The sequence below is a fragment of the Carassius carassius genome, chromosome 38 (assembly GCF_963082965.1).
Source record: "Carassius carassius chromosome 38, fCarCar2.1, whole genome shotgun sequence".
NCBI lineage: Eukaryota > Metazoa > Chordata > Actinopteri > Cypriniformes > Cyprinidae > Carassius > Carassius carassius.
The window spans coordinates 2,408,544-2,435,132 of NC_081792.1; the positions used below are offsets into that span (position 1 = coordinate 2,408,544).

At 37.4% G+C, this 26,589-nt stretch overlaps 3 protein-coding genes across 4 annotated transcripts in view; 2 read left to right on the plus strand and 1 right to left on the minus strand.

The window, feature by feature from the left end:
- Window positions 1-16,257, plus strand: part of zgc:77375 (uncharacterized protein LOC402927 homolog) — a 31,804-nt gene extending 15,547 nt beyond the window's left edge. The window contains exons 2-8 of one of the 2 annotated variants that reach the window (XM_059528925.1): window positions 7,184-7,387; window positions 8,915-9,027; window positions 9,597-9,690; window positions 10,142-10,175; window positions 10,981-11,155; window positions 13,185-13,373; window positions 15,121-16,257. In XM_059528925.1, the coding sequence (XP_059384908.1) occupies window positions 7,184-7,387; window positions 8,915-9,027; window positions 9,597-9,690; window positions 10,142-10,175; window positions 10,981-11,155; window positions 13,185-13,373; window positions 15,121-15,517 (1,206 nt within the window). In that variant the 3' untranslated portion in view covers window positions 15,518-16,257. The remainder of the gene's footprint in view (window positions 1-7,183; window positions 7,388-8,914; window positions 9,028-9,596; window positions 9,691-10,141; window positions 10,176-10,980; window positions 11,156-13,184; window positions 13,374-15,120) is intronic. The other variant, XM_059528924.1, reaches the window with a different exon arrangement.
- Window positions 1-26,589, plus strand: part of mkrn2 (makorin, ring finger protein, 2) — a 160,556-nt gene that overhangs the window by 70,965 nt on the left and 63,002 nt on the right. The window lies entirely within an intron of this gene.
- Window positions 18,397-22,053, minus strand: rab43 (RAB43, member RAS oncogene family). Its single transcript, XM_059528926.1, has 3 exons — window positions 21,608-22,053; window positions 20,334-20,517; window positions 18,397-18,688 (listed from the first exon to the last, which is right to left on the minus strand). Exons 1-3 carry the CDS (start codon window positions 21,794-21,796, stop codon window positions 18,435-18,437), a joined length of 627 nt encoding a protein of 208 aa, XP_059384909.1. The 5' UTR covers window positions 21,797-22,053; the 3' UTR covers window positions 18,397-18,434.

The following is a 26,589-nucleotide window of genomic DNA, read 5'->3' on the forward strand; positions in this document are numbered from 1 at the left end:
TACAAAAAATAGATGCATATCTGTCAAAGGGGTTAATCTATGGAATAATTTGCATACGGAATTAAAATTGTGTAATTCACTTTGTAAATTCAAGAAAATGGTTAAAAACAAGGTGGTTAATAATTATTTAATTTAACGGGTATTAAAAAGTTATTTTTCTTTCCTTCTTTTTTTTCTTTTTTCTTTTTTCTTTATATAATTTGTATATGTATGTGTGTCTCGTATTAATCACTACTAGTAAAAAGTGCCGCTCATTTGATTGATAATTATGTACAAAGGGTAGGCGTAATAAGCAGAGGCTTCAGCCTACACCTTTTCGGTTATTATGTATAACTTCATTTATTTTTGTATGATTGATTGTCTGTGAGGACCGAATTAAATAAATAATAAAAATAAAAAATAAAAAATAAAACAATTTATAAATATTGTTATTTTAAAAGTTTAATGTTAACTTATTTCTACTCAGTTTAGGCGTCAACTAGTTAAAATGCGCACATTTGCATCTAATTGACAGGGAAATGCAGGTAAATAGGATAAACAAAATAACTAAAGCATATCACCTGGTGGTGATATATGCTTATTTTATTAACTTATTTTATTACATGGCTTGGTTGAATTCCAATGTAGAATGCGGTCTGTTATAACCAACAGACCGCTGTGCGGAGTATAACAGACCGTTGCCATGAAAAACAGAGCGTTGCTATGGACTCACAGGATTCTAACCGTAGAGACGGAGCGGACTATTTTCTTTAGCGGAAGCAATACAATCGGGTTTAACAATCGGGGGAGAGGGAGAGGGAGCGCTTCAGAACTCCTGACCTGATATTTAGATACTATATTTCAATAAATATATTTGTTTGACAGGGAAGCTGTGTGTAAACAGAAATATATATTATTTTTCAAAAATAAAAAAAAAGCATCCCAGAAAAAAGGGCACTTTCTCTCCAGGAATAAAAAGGGCTGGTGCTCAAGCCCCCTTTCATGTCTATGTGTGCACGTGCCTGTCACACTGTGGCCTGTGCGTTCGCTTCGTCTCAGACTCTCACTCACTGTCAGAGTCAACGGCTCACGCTTGGTAATGATGGCTGCGGCTGCAGTAAACTACATGTTCGCGGTCACTGTTCAAAGTCATAAGGGTTCGGGCACCATAATACATCTAAAAGATTCATTAAAACAGCTCGACACCGCTTTAACTTGGCACAAAGTTCTGGAAAAACTGTGCCCAGATCTTTTCCCATCCCTTCTCCTCTCTAGTCTAAAACCGTGACCGTGTCGACTGTCACTTTATGTTCGAAAATCTATTGCACGAATCAACCAACACAAGTTTCGAAAACGAAAATAAGAATGATTTTAACGACCTTCTCTCAGAGCGCATCCAGGTTTTTTTTTTTTTTTTTTGAACAGGCGTCACACAGCAACTGCAGCTTCGGACAAACACGCATAACAGCAAATAATACTTCTGCACAATGTTTCTTTTTACAACAGAAATGTGAATTCAGCCATTTATTCAGTCTCATACAGTTTCGGGCTTGAATCGCCTAGGGCTGTCAAAATACCTGAAAAAACTAAATTCAATTTTTTTTACTTAAATATGATCAAAATTCGAATTGTATTCGAATTTTAAATGCATAATTTCAGTTAGGGTGAAGATTTCTTCTGAGGCTCAAGATAGTGCATCGAGCAAAACATTACTGCATGTTTATTCAAAGCATTAGAATACATGACTGTGAAAAAAACATAATATTTAAAATAATGTTTATGAACCAATTATTATTAATTAAGTTGCTTAAAGAACTATAAACAAAACAGCATCATGTATGCATGCATTGTTAAATAAATAAAAAGGGCGGAAAACCAGTCACACAGGATACATTTTTTTCATTTAAAAACATGAGATGCGCGAAATACGCGTTCTGTGTGAACGGCTTGGTTTCAGTTTTGATGTAAACATTTGATTTTTTTTTTTTTTTTAAAGTGGCTTCAACTGGATAGGCTAACATAACCTTATAATGCAATGACACATATATTGTCATCGCATCTCGTGCGCGTACACGAGGTGAAAGATGAGAAAGCAGATACTGCGTGTCGAGCTCGTCCGCCTTTGAAAGTTGTGTAGACACAGCTGTGCGCGCGGCGAGATGGAATGGAACACGGACCGGGGCTCATAAGGCAGCTTCCTTAATGCACACCTAAAATTCATATGCGCATTCGAATGTGGATTTTTATCTTAAATTCGACGAATATTCGAAAAAAATTTTTTTGATAGCCTAAGAAAATCGCCTATGTGTTTTTTTGTTGTTGTTGTTGAAATTTAATCGTAAACACAGCCATGTTGAAGCCTGCAGTAAATGTTTTGCATTATGGCAGTCCACTCTGCTTATTGTTTTTCGAAAATGTTGCACTCCTGTTTGTCATTTTGCACGTAACTTCACGCCAATAAATCATCAGAAATATTGGTCTTTACCAATATATTGAATCTTTACATTCCTCCTGGCTGTTGTCCGTGGATCTACCTATATTTGGTGTTATTTGCCGTATAAAACTTTAGACATGCAAAATCGATTTTACAATCGATTCAATGAACACTCGTCACTCAAATCAAACAGGGTTTTTTTTTCACAAAAGTGACAACCCAAGAAAGCAAAGTAAACGTTCTCTCATTTGTAGGTTGCATTGATACGTAGAGGTGGATGCAAGTAAAACAGTACCTCATTTTTTTTCTCACCTGAAATTCATGCAATAAACATGTTTTTGACAAAGATTTAAATTAGTTTGTGGTCTATATAGTCTGCATCAAAATGAGGTTTGCAATGATGCGCCCGAAGGCACGGGTTGAAGACCCAGTCAGTGACGTCACGATATGCTAATTTGTTTAAATTCATACCGACATCATCACCATCACAGAAATTTACTTTTTTTTTTACATTGAAACTTGAAAAAAAAAAATCTACCGACCTACCGACCTTTTTTTTTTTAAATTACTGTTACTGCAAACCAAAATATTTTTAAGGATGGCCTGACCTACTGTTTTTCAGCAAACTCAGTGATCCTCTGAGAAAACTAATCCCGTCCGGATGCGAATGTCTGTGATTGTCGGCGATATTTTATTTCACAACGCGTTTCCTTGTGTGTTTTGGCCAACGTGAATTACCGTAGATGCTCTTACCGCGGGCATGTTTGATATATTTTCTTACTGGCAAAGAAATAATAATATAAAAATAAAAAGAATAAAATCAAGAGCAAGATCAAGTAAACTGTTAATACTGGCTATTGTAATATCAGCATCAGTTAAGATTACTCATGTTCATTTATGCACTCAGTTACATAATGTTTTGATTACATATGTACCTTTATGAAAATTAAACATACGGTAGGTTTAACCCACTACACACAAAAAAAGGAAAACAAGTTAAACTAAAGGAACCACACATTAACATGGTTTTGCTATACTAGCCATTTAGTATTTGTGTAATAATACTAATGGCAATCATTCTGAATGAATGCATTGCACACATACGGAGCGCGTGATCTCTGTGACGCCCAGATGCACAAATCAGACCCCCCCACCTCTGTAATAAACACGGAGATGTTAGTCCCGTCCGAATTGGTACATGAAAATCGCAGATGTCAGGTGCTAAGAATCGAAACTCAAACGTAGTTTAGAAAACTAGTCCCGTCCGAATAGGGCTATAGTATCTTTTTGATATTGTGGCCGAATCTGTCTGACCTCTGCATTACTTGAGGATGTGCTAATCGCCTTCCTGATATTGATGATCTTCTCAGAAAAGAAGGATGCAAACTCATTGCATTTGCTGTCTGATAGCATTTCACTGGGAATCTGACTTGGGGGGGGGGGGGGTTGTCAGTCTCTCAACAGTGGCAAAAAGAGTACGAGTGTTATTTAAGTTACTGTTTATAAGGTTTGAGAAGAAATTCTGTCTAGCTGTGGCTAGTTTCACATTAAAAGCATGAAGGCTGTCTTTGTAGATGCTACAGTGAATTTCAAGTTTTGTCTTCCTCCACATGCGCTCTGCTTTTCTGCATTGTCTTTTCATAGTCTGAACTGCTGTTGATCTTCTCCAAACTGATTTCTGTCTGTTTGTTTTCTTTCTGATTATTATTGGAGCAATATCATCAATAACATTCTTAACTTTTGAGTTGAAGGAATCAAGGAGAATATCAACAGAGTCTGCAGAAATTCTTGGTGTTAAAGATATAGCCTCCATAAATAGTACACTTGTGTTCTCGTTAATGCATCTCCTTCTGACAGAGACCGATCTAGATTCAGTTGTAGCAGACATCAATATATCAAAGAAGATACAGAAGTGATCAGATAGTGCTATGTCTTAAATAACAATGGATGAAATGTTTAGACCCCTACTGATGATTAAGTCTAGAGTGTGTCCACCTTTGTGTGTGAGTCCATGCACATGCTGAATCAGGTCAAAACGTGTTTAGAACCGTTATCATTTCTTTTGTAGTTTTGTTTTCTGAATTATCTATGTGAATATTAAAATCCCCTGCAATAGCAAAACAGTCAAACTCTGAGGAAATCATTGATAACATTTCTGTGACCTCTTCAACAAAGGCTGGAGAGTATTTTGGAGGCCTGTAAATAATAATAAACAGAATGCATGGAGCACCTTTCAGCACAATCCCTAGATATTCGAAAGACAGGTACTGACCAAATGACACTTGCTTGGATTGATAGACATCTTTAAATAGAGCAGCTACACCCCCACCTCTCCTAACAGTCCTGCAGACACTCATGTTAGTGAAGTTAGGAGGGGCTGCGTCATTAAGGACTGTTGCATTGCAGCTGTCTTCAAGCCATGTTTCGTTTAGAAACATAAAATCCAGATTGTTTGTGGTTATAAAGTCATTGATTAGAAATGATTTATTTTTTAGTGAGCGAATGTTTAAAGATGCTAACTTGATGGCAGTGCTTTGTGTCTTTACATCAATCTTAGTTTGATGCATAATAGGCCACAGATTAGATGAGTTTGGCCTTCGGCTTGAGAAGGCCTTAGACTCGTATCTGAAATAACACTGAATTGACTATTATTTTTGAAGTCAATATCAAAACTAAAACCGTGTGTCTGTTATCATTGTCTCAGCAGTTTGTTTGTTGATCATGCGATTCATTGGACACACAGTGAAACCAAACCTCTTCCTCATACTGAAGATGTGTGTCTCTTAAGAAAAACAGAATGTCTATCTGGAAAATAAACATCATGCAGTTGCTATGGCCTTGCTGTGCTCTGTTCTTAGAAGTCTAGTCCTCTGTCATATGTAAGAGCTGGAGTGACATCGATGGCTTTTTACAGAGAGAGAAACACAAAAGCTCCCTAAGGGGAAGTGCAGCTGTTTTATTTGAGCAGATTGAAGCGAACCGGCCGTAATCCTCAAGTGATCGCAGACAGAAGACATGTTAGGGACAAATGTCCAGCGGGGGTCAAGTGTGACGCAGCATCATCTTCTCTTGTGCGTAATCATGTGCGATCTAATCTGACTTGGGAAAGAAAAATCTTGGAATGAGGTTATGCTTTGTGTAGTATTTTATTCAGTTAGATAATGTTTTAATTTTATTATATCTTTATTTCATTTTGCCAAAGCATCAATTTAAACATTCAGTATCGCTTTCTTTACATGTGAAACAGTTATAACAGTAAATAATGTGTAATTACAAGCACCTAACACTAAACCCCTAAACCTAAAGTAAATACATGGATGTTAATTAATTATATTTATGTAATCATGTTATGTTTTAGAACATCATCAATACACTTCTTTGTGTAATTACATTGTATAAAGGACACCTTAAAATAAACGGACCAAACACTCTTTTTTTTACGGGGAAATTTCTCTGGCAAACTTGAGCCTGTTGCGAAATCTTTTGTTCTCACGTGAAACTCCTGATCGTGCAGATTCCCCTTGAAATGAATGGATTTCTCTAAATGTGATCGCACCTTTAGTCAAAGAGTCACTTTATGACTGAATCTCATGACACCTGACAAGAACATGTCTAGGAACTATTTCATCCCCAAATCAAAATCTATTTATTATAAATAAATATATATATATATATATATATGTGTGTGTGTGTGTGTGTGTTTTTGGCATGGTAACATGTCAGTTGAGTTTATGTCCCCTCTAATTCTCATTACCATAATGCAAAAGATCACACTTTTATTACAGTGATATATATATTTGGTATTATATATATATGTATATTATCCACTGTAAGTCACTTTGTATAAATGCATAAATTTTATTTAATTTAATATATATATTTATGTGTGTGTGTGTGTGTGTGTGTATATAGCATATAATATCTATAATTTATAGTTCAGTGAGTGAAAAGCAACTGTACTTTTGTGAATGTGTCAAGTGAATCACTCACTCAGTCACTCATGCATTGCTTTATGTAACAAAAACAATCACTGTTATTGTAAAAAGTAACAGAAATAAAGTGTTTTCTTCATTTTGAACTCAAAATGTAGTTATTTGGGTTTAATGTTCACAATATACATTCATAAATTTATATACATTTTTTGTGTGTGTGTGTGTGTGTGTGTGTTTGTTTTCACTGCTTCCATGCAGGGTTATTACTTTTAACTGAAACTTTTTTTATTTTAATAAATATTTTTATTACACATTTCTCATTTTCATTTAGTTTAACTTGATGTACTATAATAACCAGAACAAAAAAATGAAATAAAAATGGATACAATCTAAACATATTTTAAAAACCAGAAAACACACACACAACAACAATATACTAATAATAGTAATAATAATAATTTAAAAATATAATAAAAACTTGTTCCATGTTATTTTTTTTTTTTCAACTTGAATGTGTAACAATTGTGATTACAGTCAGAGATACGAGATTCCCCGGTGCACACAAAAGCATTATATTCTTAAACTGGGCTGTAATGGTGCACGAATTGCACAGTTCAATATGCTGCTCAGTGTTCAGGGCAAGCTTTGGCTAAGAAACAGCAGCGTGAGCGAAGCATCTGTCTTTAGGGGCCTGACAGTGGACCACAGACAAGCTTAGTATACTTTGAGTGACTTACAGCAAAAACAATCATGTGCAAAACCTAGTCCTGTGTGCATCATTTCCTTTAGGCACTGCAGAATGTAATTCCTCTTCCTGATGTTGTAATCTCCTCAACAGTCTGAGCCGAGCTTTGGGTTGCTGTTTGACATCGATGGGGTCTTGGTGCGAGGAAAGACCCCCATCCCAGCAGCAAAGAGAGCTTTCCAGAAGCTGGTGGATGCAACTGGACAGTTTGTGGTTCCGGTTGTCTTTGTCACCAACGCTGGCAACTGTTTACGACAGAAGAAGGCCGATCAGCTGTCTCACATACTGGGTGTTCCTGTGAGTTCTGCTCGCTTCATGCATGCACTGCAACATTCAGCTTGATTCTCAGTTCACTGAAGGCATGACAAATCAAAGTAACCTTGATATGTTGGGATACTTACGAAAATGTACTGTACAATCATTACCCGGTCCAAAAGATCACTTACCTTTCCACATTTAGACTTCAAAAACATGGCCTGTTCGCTCATACAGAGGGATTTGGGTTAGAGCTGAATGTCATTGCTACACACCAGCAGAACGAAGAACAAAAGTTTGTCTAAACAACACATTTTTGTTTCATTGGTTTTTAATAGTGTTGTATTTTCTTCTTTCTCCTTCTGCGTCCTTTTCTTCATGCAGTCCAGAATATCAGCACAGCCCTCTGCTGTACAGACATGAATTCACATCTCCTTCAGCCTCAGCGTAACAAAACTAGTTACTTTATAAGGGAATAATGCAATATTGTAATACATGACTGAACTAGTTGTTGAAATAAAGTTCCGTTAAAAAAAAAAAAATTCAATCATAAAAAGTTAAACCTCACATTTCAGCCTTTAAATCAGGGCTGTCAAACTCAATTCCTGGAGGGCCAGGGTCTTACTGAGTTTAGATTCAACGCTAATTAAACACACCTGATCCAACTAATCAAGTCCTTCATGCTTATTGAAAACTACATGGTTTGTGTGTTGGAGCAGCGTTGGCTCGGGCCCTCCAGAAACTGAGTTTGACACCACTGCTTTAAATATTTTTTAGGAAAAGGATGAGTCAAAATGATCAATTATAGGCATTTTATCTGCTCCATGAACTATTCTACATAGACTGCCTTAATATCTGAAGTGTTGAGAATTTTTGAACATACACTGAAAAAAAAATTGAGTAGGATTTACTTGAAAAAAGCTTGGAAACAATTTTAACTCAGAAAAGTTGGAAAGTAAAAGCCTAAACATAATTATTAGTAGCTTTAATTAAAATACTTATAAGTTCAAACTTTAACTTCTACAAGCATAAATTGAGTACTAATATAGAATTTACTTTATTTATTTTTTTTATTGTTGCCTGAACTAAATTAATGTAGAAATTACATTCATTTTTATGTACTATTTACATCACCACAAACCAATTTTTATCAGTGCACATTAGTTTTTTTCCATGAACCAGTTAAGACTTTGGTCATATTTCCGCATGGGTCTGAACACAATCAGCAGAATAAAAGTGTATATCCTCTGTCAGCCAGAAGATGGCACTGGTGGCACAGCAGAAATAGAGCTGTTTACTTTACAGTAACCTCCGTAAACAAAGCAGCACTGCACTTTAAACACTGCTTTATCTAACAGTAAACTTGCTTAATGCTGACCAATTCATGATAATCAAAGACGGCTTTAATGAGAATTCAAATATTGTGGTTTATCGTCAAACCGATAACCGTTTCATCCCTAGAATCCTCTGGGTTTGGTCATGTTACTTAAAAAGTTTTAATACAATTGCTCCATTAAAACCATAAAGCAGTTATGTTTCTGGATGTTAATCTGCTTGTTTGATTTGTAGATATCGCAAGACCAGGTCATGATGTCTCACAGCCCTTTGCGAATGTTCAAGAAATATCACGACAAGTACGTGCTGGTGTCCGGACAAGGTCCTGTGCTCGACATCGCCAAAAAGTATCCTTCCCTGTCCAGTGTCTTCAGCTTCCTCTCTGTTGATCCTATGGCTGCTTTTTAGTGAAATAAATATACAGAGCGCAAGAGGTTTGTAAAAACAACCACAGTGGGATTTTTGGCCAAATCCTGTTGCCCTAGTTTGAACAAAGCCACATGGTAGAAGACGGCCAAACATGAGTTTCTGGCGAGTTGTGTAACAAGTGCTTGGATTAATGACAGCAGGATGGACAGCTAGTACATGAGTGAAACAAAGGAAACAACTGTGAAGCTTTTAATCGAGAGCCCACAGAAAACATCCCATATTTGAACAGGGATGTGAATGACCTCTGGGAGAAAGCCATTATCTGTGGTCTGTGTGATTATGACCAGCAGCTCAGTGGTATCATTAGATGAGACTGTATTATAATGTGATAGTATTCACAAGCTTTCCACGAGGATAAAGGATTGTCGTAATCCCCCAAATCTCCTGTATTTGTTTGTGAATACAAATGGATCTGAATCATTAAAACAGTGATAATGACTTTTAGGTTAATCCACGCGTCAGATGAATTCTTGACTCACTGAATCAGTGTGGGCTTCACAAACGTGGTCAGTATCGACATGCTGCGTGAATCTTTCCCTCTGCTGGACATGGTGGACCACAACAGACGGCCCAAACTACCCGTGAGTCATTAAGTTACACATCTTATACAAATGACGACGGCTGTAAACATTTGCTCTGCTTTGATTGTATCTTTTGATTATTATTTACTAAATTAACTTTTTTTTTGTAACCAGTTTTGACATTGATTCTTCAGGGCAGAGATACTCTGGTTTCTGCAGAATGTGCTTGTGTTATTCCCCGTCAGGTCAGGTTAGAGCAGGTGAAACATTGATGTAATGTGAAGAGATTGGCCAGAGGCAGTGATGAGGGTGTTATTCATAGGATAAAACACAAGCCTCCTTGAATAGAGGATTATGCTGAATTCACAGATTTCCTGTGACTGTGTATTTGAAGAATTTAAAATGGTTTGTACTTGTATATAGTCTCATAACAAAGCAGTTGTTCTGTGAGGGAATCAGTTGCTGGATAGTTTATGACATATAATGGCGGATAGTTTCCTTGTTGTTTCAGTCTTCGCCTGTGGTGAACCTCCCCAGAGTTGAAGGTAAGATATTTCTGGATAGTTTTGGTGATTTGGTGCTTCACTTGAAACATGGCATGGCTGTACTTTAACCATATATAGCTTTTACTAATTATTATTATTATTATTTTTTAATCCATGCACAAAAGTACGGAGCCCCGCACATGACATGCAAGAAAAAATATTAAATTGTGCGCACGATTTACTAATTCGTTCACTCAATTTACTAAAACGTGCACACGATTACTATTGAGTTCCCTCGATTTACTATTGCATTCGCTCGATTTGTTAAATCGTGCGCACGATTTAGCAAATCGAGGGAACGAATTATTAAATCGTGCGCACAATTTATAAATCGAGCGAACGCAAATGACTGTTGTTCTTTTGGACTCTAGCATCAAAGAATCCTGAAAAATAAAATGCATCATGGTTTTCACAAAAACATTGGGCAGCATGACACTTTTCAACATTGATAATAATCAGAAATGTTTCTTGAGCAGTAAATCATCATATTATTCTGATTTCTGAAGATCATATGACACTGAAGACTGGAGGAATGATGCTGAAAATACAGCGGAGCATCACAGAAATACATTACACTTTAACACAGATTCACCTAGAAAACTATAATAATATTTCACAATATTAGTGTTTTTGCAAATTAAAAAAATCTCACTGACCCCAGACTTTGAACGGTAGTCTATATGTACTTGATATGTATTAAGCTGGAACCTGTATTATAAAAGAAAAATCAAACAATAAAGTAGTCAAATAAATAATAGAGTGTAGTTTTTGTTTCTGAATTGTCTCTCCTCTCCTGTTACTCTAGCTGTAGTTCTGTTTGGGGAACCCATTCGATGGGAAACCAACTTACAGCTCATCATCGATGTGCTCCTCACCAATGGCAATCTGAGCAATGCCTATGAAACCACTCACTCCACTCACCTGCCGCTCTTGGCCTGCAACATGGATCTGATGTGGATGGCAGAGGCACATTCACCAAGGTGAGGTATTAGGGGAGACTGTGGCTAGTTCTCACACTTCTTACACCAGTCAATTAATAGTTTGCTTGTCGCAACATCCGTAAAGGACTTAGAATCTCTTATACACTCATAAAAATAAAGCTTCTTTATTGACTCTGATGGTTCCATGAAGAACATTTAACATCCATGGAAACTTTCCATCACACCAACGGTTCTTTGTAGTGGTAAAAACGATTATTTAGAGTATTAAAATGTTCTGTACACTAAGAAAGTAATGGTTCTTTCAAGAGCTGTTTACTGAAAGGTTCTTCTTCTTTGGCATCACTGTGAAATCACACTTTAGGAACCTTTATGATGGCTCTCACATGCTGGTAAATGCATTCTGCTCATATATACAGTTGTGTTCAAAATTATTCAACCCCCTTGACTTGCAAGACAATTTGCTGCGGAGGATAACATTTTATGAAATCAATATAACAAAGGCATCAGTAAAGTATTAGAGAAAGTTTGTTAATACACTTTTGAGTGATTCTGAGAATGGAACATCGATGAATCATGATAAAATTCAAATTGACTCTAAACATTCATGTTCAAAATTATTCAACCCCCTTTGTGCAGAATCTTTTATTCTTTAAAATCACCAATAAACGCTGTCTGTAAGTGTTTAGAAGCTTCTGTCACCTCTGTACTACAGTCTTGGCCCATTCCACACCTGAAAAAGCTTTCAGATCACTGATAATCTTTGGTTTTCACATTGCCACTGCTTTCTTCAAATTCACCCAGATATTTAAAATGAGAATTAAGCCTGGAGACTGAACAGGTCACTCAAGTACATTCTGTGACTGATCCCTGAACCAAGCAGTAGTAGATTTGAATGTGTACTTTGGGATGACTGTCCTGCAGGAAAGTCCATTGAGCATCAGCTTCAGTCTTTGCACCAAAGGCATCACAATTTTTGTCAAAATGGCCTGACACTTTAAAGAATCCATGATGTCCTTCATACAGTCATGATTTCCACTTCCTTCTACAGTAAAGAAACCCCATAACAGGACTGATCCACCTCCAAGTTTGAGGATGGAGATGGTGTTCTTCTGCTTATGAGCTTTGCCTGTTTTGCAGCAGACATACCGCTGATCCATGGGTCCAGTTTGGTCACATCACTCCATAAAACATTCCTCCAGAGCTCCACAAGTCTACACAAATGAATTTTATCAAGTTCAAGTTGGCTTTTTGTTCTTCTTGATCAAGAGTGGTATTTATCAAGATGTCTCAACATGAAGGCCATACTTGTCTAGTGTTCTTCTTACACACTGCATTGAAATGGTTTTCCTCCTTTCATCGGATCATCTTGCAAGTCTTTGGCTGTACATTGCAGGTTTTTTCTCAGTTGCTCTGATTAAACATTTTATGATATTGTGCTTTTTCTTCCACAACCTCAAAGATTTTCTGGTAAAACACACTTTAAGCTAAGGAATAAGGCTGAGAACTGTGTCTAGGAACTTTCAATGTCTTGCAAATCATCATATAGCCTTTCTAAAGTACTACGATATTTCTTCTCTTTTGCTTTTGTGAGATCTCTGTTGACATTTTGCTACTCAAGTTCAATACATGCATGGGCCAAACTGTATGTGTAACAGCTCAAGCTAATTCTGTTTTTAATAGCGTTTCTAAAGGCTTAATTGTGTTTTGAGACTGTTTTATTCCCCACCATGCAAATAAGTGATTTAAAAACAGCAATGTTGAATAGGGGTTGAATAATTATGACATAGCAGTATTACTAAAAAATCTTATAACTCAAATATATTACATTATATATTGACAATATCACTTTTAATATGCCAGTGAACTGTTATAGATGCAAGTTTTATTATATCCTGGATCTTCAGAAAAGCTTGTATTTGTAAAGTACTGCAGTCTCTAGGGGGTTGAATAATTTTGAACAAAACTGTACATGTAGACAATGTAGGTATGATGCATTGAAGTGAACAGTAATGGTACACTGAGCAAAGCCACCTCCAAAGATCTGAGATTGACAATCTCCCATCAACAGATTCGGTCACGGCACTTTCATGGTGTGTTTGGAGAACATCTATAAGAAGATCACTGGCAAAGACCTGAAGTACGAGGCCCTCATGGGGAAGCCCAGTGAACTCACCTACCACTTTGCTGAGTTCCTCATTAGAGAACAAGCTGCTGAGAGAGGCTGGAGGGCGCCGATCAGATCCCTGTATGCTATCGGGTGAGACACACTGTATAACGTTCCTAAGTGCGGATGTGAGAGGGTCTCAAATATGAAACACAAAATCGACCCTGTTATATGCTTTGGATATTATTTCTCATATTCAGTTTCCAGAGCGAAATGTACAGTGCTATGCAAATATCTTAGGCATGTTTGATTTTTCCATACGTTCCTTTTCAATAAAACATTCAGATTTTTGACAAATGCTCCACATACATACCTGATCTAAGAGTTGTTCAGTATGTAATGAAGAGATGAAACATCTTAAGACACTTGGAGAAATTTAGCATTGTGAAAAAAATAAAGCGTGTTCTCAAAAATAATGCCATAGACAGATTTTATCACTTAACTTCTAACAACTACATCACTTCAGTATTTGATATTACCATCCTTTAGTTTTGTTCTTATTAAAATTGCAAGTAGATTTCTCCCAGCATGACATATGCACACTGAAGCAGAATATATAAAACAACTGTTTTAAAACACACACACACATTTATATATATATATATATATATATATATATATATACATATATATATATATATATAAGAATCTAACATTGATTTTGCACAGTACATGTCTGATCATAATAGTTTGGGGAATAGTTAACCCAAAAAGGGAAATTTGTTGTCAATGCACATCCAAGATGTAGATTTGTAGAAATGTGCCATTGCATCAGTGTCTCATCAATGGATGCTCTGCAGTGAATGGGTGCCGTCAGAATGAGAGTCCAAACAGCTGATAAAAACACCACAATAATCCACAGCACTCCAGTCCAGCAGTTAATGACATACACAGCGAAAACGCTGTGTGAAAGTAATAAGCAAATTCATCAAGATGTTTTTAACTTCAAACAGTTGCTTCCAGCTAAAATATGAGTCCATATTTATAATGCTTCAAAGAGTGAAAAAAAAATCCGGTCACAGATTAGTTTAGAGCTGTTTAAACAGTGCTTGATCTGTGCAGATTTCTCTCCTGATTCAGACCAGAACACTTTTTCACTGGAGGAGCGTTATAATGGATTATGGTCTTGTTTTTAGCCAGAAGCTAAAAATGTCTAAATGATAAATTCATGACAAACACGCAGCTTTTGTCTTCTCCAGATGTTAACTGATGGACTGGAGTGCTGTAGATTATTGTGATGTTTTTATCAGACTCTCATTCTGACGGCACCCATTCACTGCAGAGCATCCATTGATGAGACACTGATGCAGTGCTACATTTCTACAAACCTGATGAAGAAACAAACTCATCCACATCTGGGATGGCCTCAGGAAAATTTTTGGGTGAACTACTCCTTTAAGGGTTACAAGATATTTTGTGGACAGTAATATTTAGAGGCCAAGCCCAGAAAGTTTGTAGATATCTTTTAGTTTTCTTGCTGAAAGTCTATTGCCCTCTAGAACCGTGAAAACTGATGCCATTCTTGGTCTCACGCTTGTTCTGGCTTCAAACTTTTTTACTCACTCCTCCTTTCACTTTATTTCACTGGTGTAAAACTCACTACATAAGCACTGGAAACATGACAGCTGAAGTAATTCACAAAGCAACAGCTATGCTGTGCTGGGCCCCATCCTACTCTCGCAAACATCAATTTTGAACAACTGAATAAATTTACGAATACAAATAATAAATGTACAACAAATCAAACATGACAGAAAACAAAACAGAATACCAAATGTGTCTGTCAAATATTCAAGAAATGGACATTTTTAGGAATTGTTAATCTTCTATATGCATTTAGGGACAACCTGATGACTGATATTTATGGTGCCAACCTCTACAACCGCTACCTCGATGAACGCATGACCAGGAAGTCCACCAAAGCAGTGGCAAACATGGTGACTGGAGCAGGGACGCCCGCCAGCGTCCCTCAGGTGGACATGGACAACGGCTGGGAAAGTGAGCTTGCGTCGCCCTCCGCCACGTCCTGCAAGTCCATCCTGGTGTGCACAGGCGTCTACAACCCCCACATGGAGTTACCTAAAGACGCCAGCCAGTGCATCAAAGAGACAGTCTTCCACGGCCACCGCGACTTCCGCTTCGACCCCGCTCTGGTGGAGCCGGAGAAGATCGTGGAGGACGTGGACGCTGCTGTGGAGCTCATCTTTGAGATGGAGAAGTTCGGGACAGCCGTTTAGTGACGTATATATAGTGATGTTAATATCAACAGTCTGTATGAATCTGCCTTTCCATCTTAGTATGTGTTTAATGGAGAAGACCTCCACAGAGAAGCACAATGCTTAACTGAGAAAACAGGAGCGATCGTTAAAGATCTCGTGGCATTTAGCTTTACTGGATAGCATGATTTCATTTTACCTGTCAAGTGTTCGTGGACCAACAGTATTTTTTCAGATGCTCTGACTGAACAGATTTGCATATTCTACTCTCTAGTGTGAGTAGAGAGGCCACTGAGTCATGGTTAGACTGATGTGGGATGAATAAAATGAGGGAAAACTGTGGCAGAAGCCCAGAATGGATTGAATCTGTGACCTCCTGGAAGCAGTTTTCAGCTCCGACAGCTACTCTTCTGCACCCCTGGATCGCAAGGGCTATCAGTCTGCCTTTTTAATAGACCATTAGTACTTTATCATTTTTTTCACAGTTAAGTTTAACATCATATTACAGTAACTTGCTGTTTTGTCGTTTTAGCATTACAGGTCATTTTTATGGAGTTGTTTGTGTAATACCTCATATTAATTCATCATGTTCAGTATTGTTATCTTCGTTGTGCCATTGTTACATAGGTAACTGTTACATTGTTATGCCTCCATTATTTTTTTATTAGCTTATTTAATGTTTGTTTTGGTTTCTGTAACATTATGGTGAGATTTGCACTGAGACAAAACAACCTGCAGAAAATAAAAGCCATCCACTTGGATTTCTTCTCTTTTTTGGGGGGGATTTTATCAGTAAATGATGCTGTGCAACTCTAATATACAAATCTACCAGTTCAAAATCATGGTAGTACATTAAAAGCTGTCAAATAGTTGTCAGTCTTGTCACTTGAAACTATAAATCAAATAAAGTTTAACCTCTGAGGAATAATCTGTACAGATATCTGGTTAAGAACTTGGAGGTAGTGATGTGACCATTAAAGAAGTGTTTTTTCCCCCCCCAAGTTAATTAAACATTTAAAACAAACATAATTCTGTAGTAAATCCTTGAAGTCTTACATACAAGTTAATTTTATTGATAAAAAGATAATAGAACAATTTATTACCAAATACAAATTGATCATGTTTCTCAAAACATTTAACTGATTGACAAACAGCATAATGCATAGCAATAACATGAAGACAATACTACAACAATATTAAAGGCACTATAAATGATCTGAAGAATGATTTACCTTCCAGTACACCTGTCAATATCATATTTCATATACGGTCTTCTTTCACTTAATACTTCATCAACAATTCTGTATAATGAAAAAGCGAATTATTGTTTCAAAACTACACAAAGGCTGCCACCATACCATTTCCTAAATATATATTTTGATTTAAAAGACCTATTTTTTTTTCTTTATGTAAAAGACGTATGTGTCGGTCAGTGCTATATAAAAAGTACCAAACTGAGCTCTTAACCTTAGAAAGATATTGCAGGCGAATACAAATACACTATTGCATGTAAAATGGCTTACTTGAGAATGATGTTCCTTCCAAATTCAATAGTGCAATCGTCAAATTAGTTTCATGGTACAATATTATAAAAAAAAATGCTTTTTGCAAGCTAGCTTATTATACTATTGTTATTTAACAAGGCTTTGTGGTACTAAATCAATGCAAAATACAAAATACCAAAGCCCATGTGACATCTATGATAAAATGTCAGGTCAAAAGGGTTGCATTTTTCAAATTGGCCAGTTTATAAAAACACATTTACACAAAATAGTTCATATTTAGAGTGTAAAGTAACCCATCATGGTAGGCGTTAACCACACTGTATTCAAACCAATGTACCCTAGAGACCTGCGGATGGCCATCTTTTACCACAGTACCTGGCTACCTTTACATCTGAATGCACTCTTACATTTTTCTTTTGGCATTTTTTAAACATTTTCTTTAAATCTTAAAAATTTACTGAAAACAATGGTAAAATGCCTTAGTACTGTGGCTGTTGATACCTTGCTGAGAATTCAGGTCAGTCAAATCTATGGAGAATGAGAGATCTCTGGTCAAAACAGGAGAAAGGGAAAGTTACAAACAGAAGCTCCCTTCCGTGGAATAGAAGGGATTGGTCTCTGTGTTCTGGTGCAAATGTCCATTTCAACATTTTCACACCATCACTGCTGCATCTGCACTTGAAATCTTGAGTAGCTGTAAAATGAAGGAATATCGATGACAATGACTTAAGCCTTGCTGAGCCGCTGTTACAGAAGGTCTTGGAACAGTTACATAACTATAAGGAAGACTAAGCAAGGGGCAGTGGACCTTAGTCTGGCTAGATGACACGTTTCATTTACTACTAAAGGAATGTGAAATAGTTCAGTGTCACATCCTTGTTTCATTTGCATCAAACACATGTGGTATGTTTCCTGGATAAGCTCCATGGGAAACCAAAACATACAGTACAAAGATGTACATGTGTCACGTATACTGTACATGTGTTACCTTAACAGCCATGGGATATTTTCTCAACGGCTTGGTTTCTATTTATAAGCTGTTGCTCAAGGAAGCCCCATCCATTCTTGCTACACATAACTGCACATTAAAAATCAAACACCATCTGATTGGGTCACATCTCACAGTAATTGTGCGTTCAATGGAGAAACAAATTGGAAACTTCCTACTGGTTTTTGACACTGTGATACTTGTCCTTTCAAGCCTAAATTTAAAGAAAATAATTGAGCATGAATTTTGGCTGGTTATGATTTTGTGCTTGGCAATCAAAATAGTCTCTACCCAGTGTCTTCACATTTAAGTTATAAAATCACATGGTGCTGCTTTGAGGGTCTTTGTCTCCTGCTTTAAATCCAGCGTCTGCCTGACAAGACCCAATTTATATAACTGAGTGAGTGGTGAGAACCAAAGCTCTTTATTGCCTTCTGAACAGTCATCAACACCCACATCCCCAGCCCTCGTTGGTCACATCCTTGCTGCTGAGTTTAAAGCTGTCTGTTACATTTTCAGTGAACATGGGCCCGCCATGTCTGAGAATGAGCTCACTGGCCATTTGGTTAAATGCCTCTTCCACATTGCTGGAGTCCTTGGCTGAAGTCTCGATGGCACTGACAAAATCCAGCTGATGAGCCACGGTCTGTGCATCTTCAAATGAAACTTCACGCAAGTCGGTCAAGTCTGATTTATTACCTGGGATACAAAAGGTATTTAACAGTGCTTAACAGATTTAATCATGAGACTTTCCTAAAACAGTTTCTTTAAAGGAGTAGTTCACCCCAAACTGCACATTTGCTGAAATTCTGCTCACCCTCAGTCCATCCCAGATGTGGATGAGTTTGTTTCCTCATCAGGTTTGGAGAAATGTAGCACTGCATCAGTGTTTTATCAATGGATGCTCTGCAGTGAATGGGTGCTGTCAGAATGAGAGTCCAAACAGCTGATAAAAACATCAATGTTTCGGAATGTTTTTGTTCGGAAACGGTGCTTGATCTGGTCAGATTTCTCTCCTGATTCAGACTATATGTACTTTTTCACTGGAGTTATTATCAATTATGGACTTGAGTTGAGTTTCAGCCTTTGGCTGCACAAGACCTTATGGACTGGAGTGGTGTGGATTACTGTGATGTTTCTATTCAACTCATTCTGACGGCACCCATTCACTGTAGAGCATCCATTGCGGAGACAGTGATGCAATGCTACATTTCTCTAAACCTGGGGCCGGATTCACGAAAATCTTCTTAAGAAATAAATTAAGACATTTCTTAAGATAAATTCCACGATGTTCTTAAATGCAATTCTTGAAAAATTCTTAAGAAGTTTTCAAATATATTCTTAAGAACATCTTAATTTTTTTCTTAAGAAGAAAATAACAGCCGTTATCTGAATGAATACATGACGCACTGTTAAACTCACACTGTTCTCTGACGCACCATAGACTGTATATTTTCGTCGCGACTTTGACTGGCGCTCAGCTTCACGTTTTTAATGCGGCCTGTTTTTGAACAGTTACTTTTAAAATGTTTCATTCATTTTTGTGCCGTGTTTTTGCGCTCTCATCTGAGTGAATGCTTCCAGTATTTGAGTCCGTGCTTCTACAGCAAATGCGTCCTGAGCATTCAAATGCGCTGAATACTGCCAAAGATGATGTATTTATAAGATAAAATTAACTGCGTTTAATTAACGCTCCCTATCTGATTCGTTTTAGAGTTGCTAATGAGTTTTGAAGTCAGCAAAAATCAGCGTCAAAGTCACACACCTAATAATGAGCGATCATGTTTATATTATCAGTCATCGCTGTCCCTTCAGAAAACTCATGCTCATCCCTAGTCCTAATATGTTTTATATGTAGCTGTTGTTATAATGCTTAAATATAACACATAATTTGAAATAACCCAATAAATTTATTAAATAATTATAATTGTTTGGGATTTAAGACAAGTCTGGGGCTGTCCTAAATTTAAGAAGTTAATTACGATGATTTTTAAGAAGATTCTTTTCAAGAATTTGAATTGTTCTTAGGTTGTGTCTTAAGAACAATCTTAAAAAAAAGGTAAGAATATTCTTAAGATGAATTTTTGGGAATACAAAATATTCTTCACTTTTTTCTAAAGTTAGAAAATAAGAAGAAAACGGCAGTACACAAGAAATGTCTTCTTAAGAATGTTTCATGAATCCAGCCCCTGATGAAGAAATAAACTCATCCACATCTGGGATGAACTGAGGGTGAGCACATTTTCATCAAATTTTAATGTTTAGGGTGATCTATTTCTTTAAAGCAATAACAATTGATAAAGGAGACATGTCAGGCACAGTCATTCTTTAGCTTATCACTCACCAATTAACAGAGGAACAATGTTGGAACCGCCATATTTCTTCACATCCTCCATCCACTTGGGCACAGACATGAAAGAGGCTCTCTTTGTGATGTCGTAAGTGATGATGGCACCATTGGCGCTGCGGTAGTAACTCTGTGTGATCGTGCGAAACCGCTCCTGTCCAGCTGTATCCCAAATCTGTAACTATACCACAAAATATTCATCTACATATCTATTGTATTGAACTACTATCGTGCTTATACATTGCACACACTCTTGAAATTGTACGTACAATTAATGCATTGTCAATAATTCAATCTCAAATTACAGAATTGGTCATGCCCAACTCAACACTACAATGATGATGTTTGCTGTTGTTTATTGTAAATGGAAAGCATATTTAGATAGTAAAGGATTGTACATGAGCAGAAACTAGGCAAATAATCTTGGCATGGTAAAAGACATTAGACACGGACAATAAAAAGTGCTGACGTTTGCTGAGTCAGCCAATGATACACAGTGAGATTTCACAATGGAGTCCCATACTGGCTGAGCTAGCGTCCAACAGCCGGCTGGACACTGGACTAATGTCAGGAGCGTATTTACGTGCTCACTACAGTACCTTTAAGACACCAGTTTTACATAGTCTAAATCATAAACATCTTATGGACATCTGATAGGAAACTAATCTTTTTTTTTTTACCAAACTACCAACAAAAGCCCAGGTAGACTTCCAGAAGAGTCAGTGTTGTAAAATCCAGCTAAAAATACTATCCGTGTTTTGGCTTATGCTTATGATTTTTCCATCCGTGTTTTAGAATATAATGTCCATTAGTCTCGACGGACTCTGTTTCATTGAGACATTGTTTACAGCTTAACAAGCACCTTGTCTATTGCATAACTGTCCAGTGACACAACTTTAAGCCATAAAGCCAACAACAAACCTCACAGTATTTTGACTTGTATTCCTCCACGTCAAAAGTGTCAACGTGGAAAGGAAACGCTCTGTCCTCGTATTAAAATAGTTAACACGATATCCGACAAAACATCAAACTCGCGGCGGTTATTATTAAAACACCTCTCAGCTTAAAAACGAACAACAACAACAACATGAATCATTCGAATCAAACCCTAGATGAATGTGATGAGGCTTACAGTAACAACATTAAACATGCGAAGGAGATTTTTGGGACCAAATGTGGATTTATAAGGAAACTCGCCAATGAAGAGACACTTAATGAGCTCTTTAATCATAAGACAGAACTATAAAGAGCTCTCGGACCGCGGTACTAACCTTAACCCTCTTCCCGTGGATCTCCAGCGTCTTCATGGTGAAATCCACACCGATCGTGTTCCCCTGTTTCTCGATGAATATACCGCTCTTGAAGCGCTGCACCACACACGTTTTGCCGACACCGACATCTCCAACAAGAACGATTTTGAAGACTAAATCGTAGCTGTCGTCAGAGTCCAGCAGTGACATGCCGTCAGCCGTGCAGCGCGTGTTCGCCTATAAACCGATAATCGCTGCCTACGGTTGTTTCGCGTGGACGCTCGCCAACGCGGAAGAGCTCGCGCGCACCCGCGGCGCTGTTTTAGGTGTCTCCGCGCGGCGCCTGACAGAACGAGAAGATACTCACTGCTCTAGACATTAAACATCTTCGCCTCTTTATCGCCTGATAAACTATAACGGTTACTTTGTGACAAGCGAAACAGAGACTCTGTAGATAGAATTGTGACGTCGGCGTCCAGTCGACCAATCGTGGACTTTGTTTATTCGCACGTCACCACGCTGCAAGGCTTTTCAAAACTATCGAAGTATCTGAATATAGATTTTTCTTTCTTTATTTGGAATTATAGATCTCACAAATTGACGAAATGTGTTTTGGCAAAGAAAATGTGTGATGGAAGGATCTTGAAGTACTGAATTGTGATGATACAAACAACATTTGAAATTAACTGGTTAAAAGATGCGCCAGTCAATATATATAGAAGGATAGGTGCCCCCCCCCTCTCTCTCTCTCTATCTCTCTCTATTTAATGAAATGTAATTACTCCACTAGTAAATTACCTATTAAATTTCACCAGCAGTCCCTGTTACCGAGGGAAAAGTTTTGTAAACACTTCCCCTATATTTTTTAAATTAGAAGTAGATCAGTCTTTTATTATGGTTTAATAAAAACGTTTTGTTGTTGCACTAATGGTAATGTTATCTTATGAATGTTTTATGAATAACTACCAATGTCCTGTCCCATCTAAAGACTTTAACAGTGCTATAAAGGCTTTTCCACGTGGATTGATATGGCTGATGAAAGCTTTTCTTGCTAATGAGTCATGTTCAAACCAACTATAGGAGATCAGAGTGGCAAAGAGGAATTATTCTGAAAAAATAAGGACTCGGTTCACTTCGAACGACTCAGCATCAGTGTGGAAAAGTCTAAAGAAGATCACCAATTACAAGACACCATCCCCCAGCACTGTGGAGAATCAACGACTGGCAGACGATCTGAACGAGTTTTACTGCAGGTTTGAAAGAACACCCATCACCTGCCCTGAACGCCTCTCCACACAATCGTTCACACCAATAACAACTCCTGCAACCAACCCTGAATGCCTCTCCACACAACCGTTCACACCAATAACAACTCTTGCAATCCACCCTGAACACCTCTCCAATCAACCGCTCTCACCATTCACACCTCCTGCATCCCCCCTCTCCCCCACACCTGCAATACAGATCAGCAAGGATGCGGTGCGCCAGGTCTTCCGGAAGCAGAAAAGGAAAAAAGCACCAGGCCCAGATTGTGTTACACCAGCCTGTCTGAAATCCTGTGCTGACCAGCTGGCCCCCATCTTCACACAGATCTTCAACAGATCGCTGGAGCTGTGCGAAGTCCCTTCATGCTTCAAACGCTCCACCATCATCCCCATCCCAAAGAAACCCAAAATTACAGGACTAAATGACTACAGGCCTGTGGCTTTAACATCCGTAGTCATGAAGTCATTTGAAAAACTGGTGCTGGCCCACCTGAAGGACATCACTGGACCCATGCTGGATCCTCTTCAGTTTGCCTACAGAGCAAACAGGTCTGTGGACGACGCAGTAAACATTGGACTGCATTATGTTCTGCAACACCTAGACAGACGGGGGACCTATGTGAGGGTCCTGTTTGTGGACTTCAGCACGGCTTTTAACACGATCATGCCAAACCTCCTCCTGCCCAAACTAACTCAGCTCTCCGTGCCCACCTCCGTCTGTCAGTGGATCAACAGCTTCCTGACAGACAGGCAGCAGCTAGTGAGACTGGGAAAATACACATCCAGCACCCGTACAATCAGCACCGGAGCTCCCCAGGGCTGTGTTCTCTCCCCACTGCTCTTCTCCCTGTACACTAATGACTGCACATCTAAGGACCCCTCTGTCACGCTCCTGAAGTTTGCAGATGACACCACACTCATCGGCCTCATTCAGGATAGTGACGAGTCTGCTTACAGAAAGGAGGTTAAAGAGCTGGCTGTCTGGTGCACTCTCAACAACCTGGAGCTTAACACGCTCAAAACAGTGGAGATGATTGTGGACTTCAGGAGAAACCCCCCTGCACTTCCCCCACTCACCATCATGAACAGCACTGTGACTGCAGTGGAGTCATTCAGGTTCCTGGGCACCACTATCTCTCAGGACCTGAAGTGGGACATTCACATTGACTCCATTGTGAAAAAGGCCCAGCAGAGGTTGTACTTCCTTGCCAATTGAGGAAGTTTAACCTGCCACAGGATCTGCTGAAACAGTTCTACTCCACCATCATCGAATCCATCCTCTGCACTTCAGTAACTGTCTGGTTCAGCTCAGCTTCTAAATCTGACCTCAGAAGACTACAGAGGGTAGTCCGGACTGCTGAGCGAATCATCGGTTCAACTCTCCCATCTATTCAAGAACTGTACTTATCCAGAGTGAGCAAAAGGGCTGTTAAAATCACTCCGGACCCCTCACATCCAGAACACTCCCTCTTTGAACTGTTGCCATCTGGTCGACGCTACAGAGCACTGAGCACCAGAACGACCAGACACAGGAACAGTTTCTTCCCTCAGGCAATCCATCTTATGAACAGCTGATACACACTGAACACACTACACTTTATATTTATATTCACATACACTTAATTTATCTAACACACATACTTAGTATACAGTTACATTTTGCACATAATATACATGTACATAAATAACTGCATTTTTGTAATATACCTGCCTACAATTGTAAATTTGTATATTGTCATTTCTTATCTGCTTATTTGTATTTTTTGTATTTTTATATTCTTTTGTAATGTTTTTTATGTTCTGTCGCTGTCATTCTGTTGTACTGCGGAGCTTCTGTCACGAAAACAAATTCCTCGTATGTGTAAACATACCTGGCAATAAAGCTAATTCTGATTCTGATTCTGATTCAATTATGGTTTTAAGTGTTTCACTTTTAAGTAAAAAAATGTAATACATTTATTTGTCAACTTTCTCAATCATTTGTAATCTATTTTTGCATCTAATGTGTCATTGCTGTTCTGGAATAATGAATTCCCATTGTTTTTCTACAGTTAATATGGATTTTAATTTACCCATTAAGGTTTTTTTTTTTTTTTTTTACCGAAACAAATCTTTAGAATCTACTGTTAACTTTTTTATCCTTATGGAAAAATTTTATTTACACAAACCAAAAATTCTTAAAAAATTAACTACTTTTATAGATTTGTTATGAACATTTAATCAAATCACTAAAAATAATTAATAATAAAAAAAGTACTTAATTTTTTAAGAAATGTGTTGAGATCTTCCCTGTACCATGACATATACTCGTTTTGATACCCATTTTCTCCTCTTCCTTTTGTTTTATTCCCTTCTTTTTGGTTTATGTATGATGCATTATGTAAAATTGATTGTACTTGTGTAATATGTGCTTTTGCTGGAAATGTTGTGTTTGTAATATTGTTATGTTTATAATAATACTAATTTTATATATATATATATATATATATATATATATATATATATATATATATATATATATATATATGTATATCCAAGTATCAGTGGTCTGAAATGTGATTGTAGATGTTATAGTTATTTAACCATCATAAGCGCATAATCAATTACTTAAAATTTTTGGAAAGTTATATTTACCCAAACTTTTCCCCTCAAGAACAAAATATTATCATCATGAATTTATTTAAAAAGACATTGCTTTTGTTTAAATTAAAATGTATTGAATGCATAATCTCATTTGTATTAATTCCTCATTTGTAAGTTGCTTTGGATAAAAGCATCTGCTAAATGACTAAATGAAAATGTAATCTCACGAATAGATTTTGTAAGGATTACGTTGCAACAGAAGTTTTTGAACTCTTTGACGTTATTAGGCATTCTGCAGCATAAATTGGTGTAGGCTATGCTCTAGCTTTACTGCATAAACTGCATAAGAAACCCCAAACAGGTCAGTGGTCAAGTATAATTAGCCTATCTAATCATATTTAGGGTCTGTTATTAGACTCTTATATGTGGAGGTGAGCCAAACTGTGATACAAGTCCATGCTTTTATCCCTCTTCTTTCTGGAAAAAAAAATTAAATTATTATTTAATGAAATAAAACTACACCTGACTTGTGCATGTTGAAGCATAAGATGACCAATAGAGGGCGCTACACACCTGGTTTTTGCGATGACCCGTGACATAGGGCGCCTAAAGTTTACATTTGCTTTAGTTGACGACGAGCGACCCACTCGTAAACTCGGTAAGTACAATACTGTTAGTTGTAGAGTTTCAATAATGTCGGAAAACGATTAAATAATTATGCTGATATACAAGTCTTGATGAACTGGTCCGGGTTTCCAGAAACAAAGGATTTTTGAATAACTTTATCCGGGAGTTCGGATCATTTCACTGACTCGGTTATTTGAATCGCGTTCAGCAAAATGAACAAATCCCATTTCAAATCATTTCGTTCATTTCAGCAGAATACAATTAAAATGTTACGTTTTAATATCCAAATTCCCCATCACCTCTGTTTACTCAAACATTTATTGCATTGTATAAACTTTAATGCAACCAAGACCAAATTATAAGAAACAGCTATGCAGTCTTCTTTTTCTTTATTTCTTTTATCAGTAATGTTGTGCTATATTTAGGAATTAAAGTGATTTTCCTCATCATGTGGACAAAGTTTAATCTTTGGCTCTAAGCACAGAAGTCTGTGGGGGTATGGCTCAATGAAAGAGCATGTTTCTGCAA